Source organism: Strix uralensis, chromosome 4 (assembly GCF_047716275.1).
Source record: "Strix uralensis isolate ZFMK-TIS-50842 chromosome 4, bStrUra1, whole genome shotgun sequence".
Lineage (NCBI taxonomy): Eukaryota > Metazoa > Chordata > Aves > Strigiformes > Strigidae > Strix > Strix uralensis.
Genome location: NC_133975.1, coordinates 3908729 through 3922479, shown reverse-complemented (window position 1 = coordinate 3922479; position 13751 = coordinate 3908729). Strand labels below are relative to the sequence as shown.

Sequence of the window (13751 nt, the reverse complement as noted above, 5' to 3'; positions counted from 1 at the left end):
CACAGGTTGTCTCTCGTGCGGGGTTCTTCCCCCCCGCCCCCCCCCCCCCAGCAGCGCATCCCTGGACCCCCGAGGGGGGGACACGGAGCCGCCGGGCAAACCCTGCGCTCTGCTGCCCCCTGGCGGCGGTGGGCGGCGCGGCGGCGAGACGGCCGCACCCCCGGGGTACCTGCACCCCTCCACGGGGTGTCCGCACCCCAGCGCGGCGTGACCCCCCCCCCCACCAGTGGGTGACTGCCCGCTTCTGGGTGTGCCTGCTCCCCCGGAGTGGGTATCTGCCCCCCAAGTGCGTGCCTGCCCCCTCCGTCTGTTCCCGGGTCCCCCCAGTGGTGCCTGTTTCCCCTCCCCGAGTGGGCGCCTGCCCCCCCGAAGTGCGGGACTCCCCCCTCCCCACCATCTCGCCTCCCCCCGCCGGGTCTGCAAGCGCCGGGCGCTGCTGCCGGCTTCACCCTGCCCCGGGCTCGCTTCGTCCCGCAGAGCAGCGCTGCTGCCGCCTCCTCCTCCTCCTCACCCTCCTCTTCCTCCTCCTCCTTCTCCTCCTCCTCCTCCTCCTCCTCCGGCAGCACCTGACGCTCGGGGCTCCCGACACCCCCCACCTCCCCGTCCCGGCTCCCCCCTCCCTCCCTCCCTCCTTCCCTCCCTCCCGTCGCCCCTCCCGGAGCTCTCCCGGGCCAGCGGGAAGGCGAACGGAGCCACCGGGCGCTGCCGACCGCTGCCCAGCGCAGCCCCCCGGAGCATGCGAGGGCAGCGGGGGGGCACCGACCTCGCTGCCCCCCCGGGCGGGCCGGCGGTGGGGCTGAGGGGCGGCGAGAGCCGGACACGGGGAGGGGGACCGGCGTGAAGCGGAGCTGGGGAGGGGGGGGGGGGCGGTGACGAGGAGCAGCGCATCCCGCTCGCCCTCCATCCCTCCATCCCGGCTGGGGGGACCGAGCCTTGCCCCGCGGGGGGGTTGGGAGGTGGGAAGGCAGGTGCTGAGTCTTGGAGGGGGCTGCGGGGATCATGCCGGGGGGGCTGCGCCTCGGCATCGCTTTCTCCTCACCCTCCATGGAGCCCGGACCTTTTCTACAATGACTTTTCCCGAGCTGAGCAATGGCAGCTTGAGTGGGAACCGGACGGGACAAGGCAGCCAGAGCGGTGCCAACCGGTCCTGGGGGCTGCAAGGTGAGGAGACCCCCGAGGGCAACGGCACCACGCTGACTTTTGCCTTGGACGTGCAGGCGGTGGGCGTCGGGGTCTTCCTGGCCGTCTTCATCCTCTCAGCCATCGTGGGGAACATCCTCGTCATCCTCTCGGTGGCGTGCAACCGGCACCTGCAGACCGTCACCAACTACTTCATCGTCAACCTGGCCATCGCCGACCTGCTGCTCAGCACCACCGTGCTGCCCTTCTCGGCCACCTTGGAGGTGTTGGGCTTCTGGGTGTTTGGGCGCATCTTCTGCAACATCTGGGCAGCGGTGGACGTGCTGTGCTGCTCCGCCTCCATCATGAGCCTGTGCATCATCTCCGTGGACAGGTATATAGGTGTCAAGTACTCCCTCAAGTACCCCACGATCATGACCGAGAGGAAAGCGGGGGTCATCCTCGTGGTGGTCTGGCTCTCCTCCATGGTCATCTCCATCGGTCCGCTGCTGGGATGGAAGGAACCCCCGCCACCAGATGAGAGCATCTGTAGCATCACGGAGGAGCCGGGCTATGCCTTGTTCTCCTCCCTCTTCTCCTTCTACCTGCCCCTCATGGTCATCCTGGTGATGTACTTCAGGATCTACGTGGTGGCCAGGCGGACCACCCGGAGCTTGGAGGCTGGGGTCAAGAAGGAGAGGAATAAATCCATGGAGGTGGTACTGCGCATCCACTGCCGCAGCGTGCTGGAGGAGCCTCTCTCCAGCACCCGGAGCAAGGGGCACAACTTCAGGAGCTCCCTCTCCGTGCGGCTCCTCAAGTTCTCCCGTGAGAAAAAAGCAGCCAAGACTCTTGCCATCGTCGTGGGTGTTTTCATTCTCTGCTGGTTCCCCTTCTTCTTCGTTCTGCCCTTTGGTAAGTGATCCCGTCCCCCATCCCAGCCCCGCTGCCTGTGGCTGAGCCCCTGGGAACCTGCTCCTTGGGACAAACTTTCAGGACACAACTCATGAATAGACGTGAGGGATAGGTAACTGATAGGTGAATAAACCAGCAATAAATTAATTCAATTAATTAACACCTATTCAATATTTATTAATCAGAGTCATATAATCAATCAAAGTAAATAGCAAATGAATAAAATAGCAGCATAATAATTGCTTTAATTAATTCATTTTGCATTCAGCAGTTTAATTAATGAATTTCAGACTAAAGAGGCAGCAGCTCTGTTTCAAACAGGCTGTAATTATGGCACAGTGATCTCCAAACAGCTTTGCTGCCTCTTCCCCCAGCCTTCCTTCCTTCCAGTTTGGGGGAGGGTGCCAGGATCTGCCTCCATGGGCCCAGAGCTCCCACCTCTGTTGTCAACCGGTGAAGGTGCTGGAGGTGAGCGAGGTTTGATCCCGCTAAGGAGCATGTCAGAGTCTGAAGCATAAGTCTCGCTGACTTCCCGGGATGCCAATGTTGTACAGGGACCTGGAGCAGAACCAGATCTTACCTACAAGGGTGATGGTCCTAGGTGATTTCCCAAGGCTGATTCATCTCCTCTAGGAGCTGTGCTGTCTACTCCTGGCCCTGCCATGGTGCCCATGTCACCAAGTGCTCATTTGGGGTTGTCTGACGGGTTGTGCTCTAAAGTTCTGGCAAGTTGTTTGCCCGGGTGAAAAGAATGCAGCGGGGAAGTGTGATGTGCAAAGCAATGTCCCCTTCCAGCACCAGTGCTACCCATGGCCCATGAAGTGCAGGAAAGCCAGCACTCTTCATCACCACCTCATCTAACAACAGGCACCCAACTCAGGGAACCTGATTAACCCTCTGGAGTGGTGTAGCTAAACCTAGAGGTTAAAAAAAAAAAAAAACACAAACGATTAACATAACTTCTGAATATTGCCGATGGCCTTTGCACAGAGCTCAGCAAAGCAGCAAAGCAGAGAGGTCTGTCACTCCATCTGCTGGGTGGGATCCACATCTCCCATAGCCCACCGAGGACTTGTATCCAACTCACCCTGCAGCCAGGGAAGCACTATAGCTAGTTTGGCACTTTTTCTCAGGATTTTTCAAATCCTCTTGCTTGAGGCTGCCCTCTCAAGTCAATGGGAACAGCATCATGACCACAGGACTGATTTTGACCTGCTGAGGTTTTGATCTCCCTCCAGCATTGTGGCTGTCCCCCAGGGGATGGCTGGAGACCAAGGCTGTTAGACACCTAGTTGAGGTCACTCAGTCCCCACCTGCCCTCCTGTGGGATAATTCACCAGGACCGATGGAGCCTTGGGAGATGAGGTGTCCCTAGGGTGGTGGATCAGGGTTGTGGGGGTCTGGTCTCACCATGCTGCAGTCTTTGCTTCAGCTTCTCTCTCTGAGTGAGGGTGGTATTTGGTGAGTTTTTCTCAGCTCTTCATAGGGGTACAATTGCTGCTCTGAAGAGTTTTCCCCCTATGTGAGCATGGGAGTTGATGGTATAATTCAAGCAGGGAGCAGTAAGGCTGCAGTGAACTTCTCTCACTACAGGACTCAAGATAAATTATCCTGTCTGACCGTGCCTCAGTTTCCCTTTCATTGATCAGGTGCATTGGGGGATTTTTGCAGCCTGCAAATAAATAACTTGGGAATCGTGAGACTCAGGGAGATGCCAGTACCCAAAGGCTGAGCTCTCTGGGCAGCCCCAGTCTGATACTCTCCTCTTTGGCTGATCAGCAGGGCAGGACCCAGGTCCAAACCTTACTCACATCTTTACACCTTACAGCTAATGCAGCTGGGAATCAGGATCCTGTTCCTCTGAGTTATTCCTAGTACTTGGAAGTAGAGAACAAACATCAGGCAAATACTTTTCAGTAGAAAAAAATAATTTATTTTGTTTTGCCATAGCTGTTCTCCCTCGAAACCTTTGAACCAGCTTCTCCACTGATGTAAATCACTACCCTTGCACTGAAGTCAAAGGAGATATGCTGATTTACACCAGCTAAAAATCCAAACTTCATTCTTTAAGTACCTCCCGTGAACCCATTTGCTTCCTCCAAGCATGCAACTTGCCAAGTTCTTTATAAACATGGCTTTGATCTTTACTTCCTGCTGTATTATATGTATAATATAAACACAGCAAAAGTTAATTTATTTTATGACTACAAGATACGCTGCCTTTGATTTCACCCCCCTTTTATTAATTGCAATTTCCTATTCAAATCTGAGAATCATTCAATGCTATCTAAAAGGAGAACAGAAATTTCTGCAAGGTCTAATCTGATTTTACAGCTCAGGAGACAGGTCTGAAACTCAGAGAAATCAGCAAAGTTCTCTGTAGATCCACAAAATGAAACATGCTGGGGCAGTTCTCCTTGAAAAGAAAATTGTAAATGGTTAAGTAGGATGGGGTTTTTATTTGCTTGTTAGATAAACTTAAATGAAATTATTTGGGACCAACTGGAAATTATATTGATACACATTTTAAATGAAAATGAAACACTCATGAGCAAGAAAGATCACTTTCAATTGAAGTGAAATATATTGTTTCAATTTAAGAGTGAATGGAAGTTTATTAAAAAATGAGTACTCAGATACATTTCAAAATGAACTGTCACATTAAAAAGAAATGGATAAGTGATCTGTTTTCTTCTGAAAATATCAAAATGTTTTGACTTTTTTTTTTCTATTTGACATGAATTTTCAAGACGTTGTCATTGACTTAGACTGTTGACTGACTGTTGTCTGATTATACTTTTTAAGGATAAGTAAATTTGAGAACTGAAAAAAGAAAAAAAAAAAGACTCCCAGCTCTACTCAGCATTGACGTAGCAGTCAGAAACTTCTGTACTGGCTCTGTCACCAGTGTCTGTGTGAGCCTGCACACATCTCCGCAACTCTCTGCAGAACAGTTTTCATGTTAGTTACATAGGAGTAATATTTATCACATCAGTGTTGAGAAGCTGAAATAACCAATAATTTTAAATAACAGGATCTATGTATGTGCCAAATGTTGTCAGCCATTCCTGCATGCTTGAATAATCTACAAAGATTCTTTAAACCACCTCAAACTCCCCAATATCTCTACAGTCTGTTAATCAGCTGAGTAATTTATCTCACTCTTGGGTTTGTGATACACATCCCCAAGCACAGGATGCCGTCGCCAGGAGTTTTAACACAATTAACAGTTTCTGTGGCTAATGAGACTCTTTAAGCAGCTGGTTGTTCAACAAGAGATGAAATCCTAATTGCCCACATAACTCTTGCGTGGGTTGTGTCTTTTGCCAGGTGTGCAGCAGAGCTCTACCAAGCTGCTTTGTCTGGGGATCCTGGGTGGTGGTTGTGTGGTTTATGCCAGGGTGTCTCTTCCCTTAGCAAAGACCTGTCAACAGAACATAACTGGAGGCTTCTCAGAGATGTGAGCCAGGAGTTTAAAGGTGCTTTATAGGACAAGATTTGTCTCCTTTTCATTGTCTCAGACATCTGTGCCTTCATGGATCGGTGGGCGAACGTTAACGGGATGAGCTTCAACAAGGCCAAGTGCCAGGTCCTGCACTTGGGCCACAACAACCCCCTGCATGGCTACAGGCTTGGGGAGGTGTGGCTGGAGCTGTCTGGAAGAGAAGGGTCTGGGGGTTCTCATTGACAAGCAGCTGAACAGGAGCCAGCAGCGTGCCCAGGTGGCCAAGAAAGCCAACGGCATCCTGGCTTGGATTAGAAATAGTGTGACGAGCAGAAGTAGGGAGGTGATAGTCCCCCTGTGCTCTGCACTGGTGAGGCCACACCTGGAGTGTTGTGTCCAGTTTTGGGCACCTCAATACGAGAGAGATCTCGAGGGGCTGGAGCGAGTGCAGAGGAGGGCAACGAGGCTGGGGAAGGGCCTGGAGAATAAATCCTGTGAGGAGCGATGGAAGGAGCTGGGACTGTTCAGTGTGAGGAGGAGAAGGCTGAGGGGAGACCTCATCACTCTACAGCTCCCTGAAAGGACATTGTAGAGAGGTTGGTGCTGGTCTCTTCTCACAGGTGATTAGTGACAGAACAAGAGGGAACGGCTTTAAACTGCAACAGGGGAGGTTCAGACTGCACATTAGGAGAAAATTTTTCCCAGAAAGAGTGGTCAGAGAGTGGAATAGGCTGCCCAGGGAGGGGGTGGAGTCCCCATCCCTGGGTGTGTTTGGATGAGCTGTGGGGGGATGTGGGGTAGGGGAGAACTTTGTAGAGTCGGGCTGAGGGTTGGACTCGATGATCCCGAGGGGCTTTTCCAACCTGAATGATTCTGTGATTCTGTGACTCATCTCAGCTAGTCTTTGCATCATGGAGATGCTGGTTGGAAGGGAACTCTGAAGGTCCAACTCCCTCTCTGAGCAACACCAATACCAGATCAGTCATATTCACCCAAAGCTCCCTTTATACTTCCGAGGGGAGTGTCTGAAGGTGTGACTTGCCTATTTTGGACATCCTTCTTAGGGTGAGATGAATTGTGCTGTCAAACTACCTCTTCCTCTCCCTTGACTACAAAAGCAGCCAGGGGCAACTAACCAGCTGATGGTGTCTGTACTGCAGGTATTTGCAGAGAGGTGGGCTGTATCCTAGTCTGTGTTTTTTTAAGTCTAATGGAAGCAAGATGTCCAGGTGAGAGAAAGCTCAATCCTGTGTCAGATCAAGCTTTTATAGAGAGAGAGAATAGACAGAGAAACTCTCTCAGGTCACACAGCCATAACCATTCACTGGCTTTTTTGCTAATGGAAAACCCTGCTAAAATTTAGGTGTTGGATTACAGTAGACCATCACAGTAGACCATCTATGCAATGGGTCAAGGAACCAGAACCCCCTACATACCTATAGTTAGATAGTCACCTGCTTTGTCAATCCTGATCCAGAAGGAAGGAAGGAAGAATAGGAGAAGGGATGGAGCCCTGCTCCCCATCCACTCTTCAGTTTCTGGGGAGCATGCAAAGACAGTGTGGCACCCCAGATGGGACCATCTCAGAAATGAAGCCAAAGGCCTTCTCCATCACCACCCCAGAAGCATCTAAGAGGAAACAACTATCCCTGTGGATCAAGGATCCACTAGCCAGTACCCAGGATGTCATTTTACACTTGGCCCTATTTTTTTAAGAAGCATAGTCTAGTCTGGGTGGTGAGCTCCCATGTTTGTTATTCTTTAGATTTGGTTAGAAATCAAGACTGGTGTGAGAAAGGCTCAACAGCACCCACAGGTGAAGGCCACAACCCAGGGCTCCCTTCACTCTGTCCCTCCACAAGCAGCAGGTTACCCAGACAAGGCATGACATAATAGATCACTCAGTATGAGAAAAACCCTCTATATTCATGATCTAATGTTTGCCTTGGGGTGGTGACTTGCCTGCGTTTGCAGTGGAAGCTGGTAGTCATTTCCAGCTGTGATGCAGAAAAACAGTGTACTGGCTTTTTAACCTGCAACCCAAAGGAAAGACAGCTGCTATGCAAACCAGGCTCAGAAAGGTCTCCTTCAAGCCAAAGACAAAATATTTTTGTAGATGCTGTTTTTCACAGGGCAGAAGTCCTTTCACAACACATTTTGCAGAAGATGGGCTCACAGAGGCATAGCAGTGCTCAAGCTTGGATAACCGTCACTCGTAAAATAAATGATGAGGAAGACAGTGTAGGTAGAAGCACATTTCAGATGAAACCAAGTCTGTACTGGTAGAAGTGGAGAATCTAATTCTATTCTGGTAGAAGAGCATTTAGCATGGTTTTCTAAGCAAAAACGGGCTCTGTCATTGTTCTGTGCCTGTGTGCATGTAAGCCTTTCCCCACCACCTGATGAACTCTTTCATCAATCTCAGTCACATTTGACAAAGTGCTAAAAGTCCTCAATATACCAAGTTCCTATAAAAAAATGGGCAGATGGGTAAAGGAGTGAAAACTTTAATATTCTCCCTTACAAAAGGAAGGTTGCACAGTGAGTTTAGCCCCTGGTTAGACATCCGAAAATACTCACTAAAAATCCACCGCAAGACAGAATTCCACAGGAAACCAAACTTCTTTAGTTTTGTTGTGCGCAGGAGGACCTGATCAAAAGCCTGGTTTAAAAGGAGGAAGATGAAAGATAGACCATGCAATTACTTTGATTGTCAGGGCAGTCTCTTGTATCGCCTGAAATTTTCTGAGTCATGGTGGAAGTGGCAGAATGGGCATGGAAAAAGAAATGGGCAACCATTGTGGAATAAATAGCTATGGCCCAGAGCATCAAATCAGACTGCAACAAGAGCAATTGCAGTGAACTATTCCATCTGCCACATGTTCCCCATTGATCCTGGTCCCCAGGAACCATACATTCATAAAAAATGCCAGCAAAGACACAGACACAGAGTCTCAAAAGCTTCTAGGTACAAGGCTCCAGTTTGATTTAATAGACATCATCCAGGCAAGAAGCAAGATTCTTCTCATCTGCTTTGCACCACAGGACGTTTCCATCAAATGGGCTCATGCTAAATTAACGTAAATTCATTAAATGACAGAGGATGGATGGGTCTTCCAGCCAATCTCCCTTTCTCAGGGAAAGACCACTTGGCTCCAAACCATTCTTGATCTGTTTTTCAAGACTGTTCTTAAAGCATTGCAGTGAGGGCAAATCCATTGTTTTCCCAGGCAAATTATACTGTTGCTTAAGCAGCTCCCAAATGTGATTTCTGCTTCTCTATTTCCAGTTCAGAGTGTCTGCAATAACACTAGGGCTGTGTTTCAGCCTACCAGAATGTCATTCCTAGGGCGTGATAGCAGGGGTGCAAGTGGTGGGCATGGCACAGGGACACGTGGGGGTGTACAGCCCCTGTGATAGCACTGGTGGAATAGTCCAGGCACAGGGGACCTGGCTGGGAATCATCTGCATTGATTGGGTCTGTCTAGAGAGAATACTGTGCAAAAGCAACTAGTGAGCTGGGTTTCTCTCCAGGAAGAACATGTTGACATCCCGCAGGAGGGCATAGGAGAGGATTACAAGTAGGCACATGGCTAAAGAGCCTATCAGTAAATTATATAGCTAAAGCATTTGGCAGTGTTGATTCACTCCTTGTGCCCTAGCGCAGAAGCCACCAGAGTGCAGAGCAACAGGGAAATAGTCTACGTGTGTTTGAAACAGCCAGCAAAAAATTATTATTTTGAGACCAGTTGAGTGCGTGTGGTTCCCTTCCTACTCATTACCCTGTGTAGAAGGCCAGAGGCAGATGGAGGGGTTTAATACAGTTTTTGATGTTACAAGAGATGCAGCATTCTGGACCTCAAGCAATGATTTGGGCACCCAAGTTTGAACATACGCTTTGCCTCTGCCTGGACAGTAATACAGTGATTCACTGAAGTGACTGGGAATAGGATCCAGATCTCCCATGACCTATGTACGGGATTAGTCTGCTTCCAGTCCACCCACTGCACCACCAAATAAAACTATTTAAAGCCAAATGTCTGCTTTTATATCGCAGTGTCTTGACGCATCTGGAGGCAGTTGCTATAATGGATGTACCACAAACAGGAAAAAATAGATCTTGAAAAATGTAAAACTCCTGTGATTCTGTGGGCAAATTGTTATAAAATCTCTCAACAGGAGTTTTGGAACCAATACCAAAATACACCATATTACATTAAATGCATCTATATTAAGCTGGGTCTGAAAGTTTTATTATGTTTGCACACACAAAACTTTGTCCTGGATATTCTGGAAAGGAGCCTTTAATTAACCTGATCTACTTTTGTTAATTTATATTTGGATAAATATTTGCTCATCAGTTCTGATAATCTGGTTAATGAGAGGTAACAAGGATTGAGTGGAAGGGTGGGGATGCACTTTGGTATAATCATGCAAGATGGTTGTTTAATCTCTTGCTACCAGGCAGTTTTTAACTGTTTTTTCCACAACAAACAGCATGAACAAGGTACTAGCAACTGTGTCATGTATAGCAAGTAAGAGTGTGAAGGCTTCATGCTACCTGTAGGGTTTTAATCAGAAGTGTGCTCACTTCGGTGAGTACCTAGAGCACTTTTGCTCAAGGCTTTTCAGAAAAAGAGTACATTTCCTTGGTAAAGCAACCTGAATTATCTTCCAAGTGATCATTCAGGACTTTTACTTGATAAGATTACTGTGCTGTATTCTAGGTAGGGCTGATAGTACCTATTAATATTACAGGACCCTTCTGGTCTAAAGTCCCTGCTTCTCGTGCCAAACATTGTCTATTAGGTAAAGTTTTCCATTCTGTGTCTTTGTAACAGGCTAAATTTTTTCTGCCAAATGTTCGACAAAATGAAATAGCTGTATCTGAGAAAGATGACAGGAAAAAACATAGCGTTCCGTTCCTATAAAAAGTATTATGGGGACAGCCTTGAGTTTAAAAAGCTCTGGCAGTACCATGTGTCAGAGCAAAAACTTTTACTCCACTGGAGTTGGGGGGTGCTTTATGTCAGGACAGGGCAGGAAATAGTCAAAGCTGGCCCAATATGGCCAACTTCTGTGAAGAAAGCAGGTTTCTGAGGTGGTGTCAAACCTGAGCAGTTTAGCAAGACCAGAGCTTGCTGAGGAAGGGCTTTTAAGAGCAGTGACCTGATGGTGTCTGCTGGGCATTTCTGCTCCTCTTCAGTCCCCTGAACTGCTCATTTCCACACTGTTCCCATCTTCAATGTCAAGATAGTCCCTGGCATTGGATGCCAACAGTATACAGTCTTCAGCCAATTGCTCTTCAGCTTTCTACATGACCAAACAATGAAAAATAGATATTTTGAGGCTGCAGTTCGTCTCATCCTAATATTGGTATCTAAACCAGTCAGATGAGTCACACCCCAAAAGCACCAGGGTCTCCTCAGTGCCTCTGAGGGAGGCCAACTGTCACTAGCTCCAGTGTGCACAGTGCACATCTAATCTAGTTGAGACGAATCTCACTGTGAAGTCAAATATGGGACTAGTTTTGCCAAAGTCTGGCACACTTCCAGCTGGACATGGAGCTGATAGGAGTTACGCTTTAAGGATGTGAAGTGCTCCATAACACCAAGGGCTCAGGAATCCACACTCAAAATATAGACATATTTTGGCGTTGCTTTGTAGATGGGATGGTAAAATGTCTCTAAAGAACCTTTTTCTCTTTGGAGAGCTGTGAAAAGAAAGATACATTTGTGAAATGTTTGATCATAACTGAGCTAAGTACCTTCAGATATCCATGAGGAAACAAATAGTTCTGTCATAGTTCCCAAGTAACAAGCGATAGGACAAGAGGGAATGGCCTCAAGCTGCGCCAGGACAGGGTCAGACTGGCTCTTAGGAAGTGTTTCTTTGCAGAAGGGGTTGTTGGGCGTTGGAATGGGCTGCCCAGGGCAGGGGGGAGTCCCCATCCCTGGAGGGGTTGAAGAGTCGGGTTGACCCAGCGCTGAGGGATCTGGTGGAGTTGGGCACGGTCAGTGTGAGGTTAATGGTTGGACTGGATGATCTTCAAGGTCTTTTCCAACCAAGATGATTCTGTGATTCTGTCATCAGAGAGGAGCTGAGCAGGGTGAGTTTGTAAAGTGTAGAGCCATGTACTGACCAGTGAGGAGATACTGAATAGCTCAACTGAACTATTACTTAATTGAGCACCCACCTTCCCTTGGAGCTGGTATGGCAGGGACACTGCAGAGTTAATAGAGCATAGTTCTGAAATTAAATTCTTTAAACGTAAGAAACCAAAGTTTTGAAAATGTGATTTTCACTTTGTCCTTGTCGACCTTTTGAGTCCTTATCTTTGCAACTTCCTTAGTGTTCATTTAGCAGTTTTATTATATAGGTTACAGCATAACTTGTCTGCAAGCTATTGTTTTGTGTGTTCAGTAGAAACCAGTGTTCACCTTAGTGGTAGAGTTAAACAAGACCATTTTTAACACATAACCCAATTGGAAAGAAAAGAATGTGAAAATCTCTTAAAATATTTGTTCTCTGTATGAGAAAATACATCTTTAAAAAGGCTGAAGCTCAGAATCAGCAGTTGCAAAGGCTGTGGTTTACACACCACATTTTCAGCAATCATCTTTCCATGGACACTGGTGGGATTTTGAGTGGTGCCTGCAGCAACGTCCACATTTTAACATAAACTCCTAAATTCAAGTGGCTGATGAGGACAGGAACTGCCTGAGAAAATGGGGTTTTTCTTTGAAATGTCTCTTTCCACATAAATTCAATTCAGGAAAATACAGTTCTACCTGTGGATATTTCTGTGTGGTGCATGGCATCACTGGATATATATTTTTTTCCCTGTCTTTTACTCTTATTTCCCTTTACATGGTGATCCTCCTAACTGGTTTACATTTCCTGGTATACCCCGCTGTCTCCCACTTAGCCACGACACAAGTGCTAACCTATGTTGCATCACAGTTTATACCATCCTCCAGACAAGTAGTAATAGGAAAGCAACTGAACTGCAACTCTCGGAAGAATGACATTGTCACTGACAATAGGAAATATTTCAGGGGTTGTTTGTTTGGTGTTTGGGCAAAACAAGGCTGCAAAGAGTTTCTGGCATGAAATGTACATAGTGAAAAATCCAGTTTTCCAACTAATGGATGTTTAGACTGTTTTGACCAATCTAAGTTGTTCCATCTCCTTGTTCTTTTTACACACAAAATTTCAGAGTTCTCCTAAGGTGTTTAAGCTTTGAGGGTACAAAGCAGGTTTTTTCATCCATCTTTCCTTACAGGATTACCTGACCCTTCTAGTGCTGAGTTGATTCTCTGGAGGTTGTGAATCAGCTTCGTTCTCTGAGCAGACCTTTTCCCAGGAAAGCCTGGTATTAACTACACTTCATAAATGTTGTTTTCTGCTCTATGTTGTGAACTAATTACCTCCTTTTCTTGTCATGTGATAATGAAGCAAGGCTAAGTGTGGTATCATAACCCCGAGACTGTCATTCACTTTCTCTTGGGTTGTCATCAAGGCAGATCTGTTGCATGCATCAACCCAAAACAGCTCTTCTGAGTAGAGCCAGTGTTTTATTCTTCTGTGCATTGGCATCACTGACTTTTGCTGATGGACCAGGCCCTAGAGGAGGATGGCTGCCGTAAAGTTCAGGGTGTTGGTGTTTTGTTCTTCACAGCAGGTGCTACACTGGGTTTACCACTACGGCTATATCCACTAGATAAATGCACCCATGCAAGGAAGCAAACCCTACACTTTCCCCAGCAAAGCAGTGCCTAGTGACTCACATCCACATAACTCAGGGCTAGTCCTCTCTAGAGGAGACTTGTACATCCAGGGTCTTCTCCAGATTTCACAAGGTATCTCAGTGCCTCTAAGACTTAATTACTATTTTGAGCCATTTTTACTGCAGAAGGGTCTATGATAACATATCAGTTGTTGGCAACTTGTCAAAGAAGGAGTTAGGTAATCTAAGTGGCCTATCTTTCAGGAGGACCTCACATATGAGGCCCATGCAACCCTCTGTCCCATCAGGTTATCATGTAGAAATTATTGGGTAGTAACTCTCTGTGAGCAAGGTCTGTTCTGTGGAGTACGTGAGAGCACTCATCTCTCCCTCACAAGGGACCTCTTGAATGTGACTATAGGGTTGGAAACAGCCAACCCTCTGTAGCTATGGTGGAGAACCTCACCCATTGTAGCTTGTTTCTATGCAAGATCTGTGATGGGGGGCAGGTAAAGGAGTTGAAGATCTGGAAGGCACAGTGGG

At 47.7% G+C, this 13751-nt stretch overlaps 1 protein-coding gene across 2 annotated transcripts in view; it reads left to right on the top strand.

Moving 5' to 3' along the window:
- Positions 1-788: 788 nt before the first annotated feature.
- Positions 789-13751, top strand: part of ADRA1D (adrenoceptor alpha 1D) — a 52738-nt gene continuing 39775 nt past the window's right edge. For both annotated transcript variants that reach the window (XR_012628614.1, XM_074865473.1), the window contains exon 1: positions 789-2034. Coding sequence is in view for 1 of the 2 variants with exons in the window: in XM_074865473.1 (XP_074721574.1) it covers positions 1068-2034 (967 nt within the window). In the remaining variant the exon portion in view is untranslated. The remainder of the gene's footprint in view (positions 2035-13751) is intronic.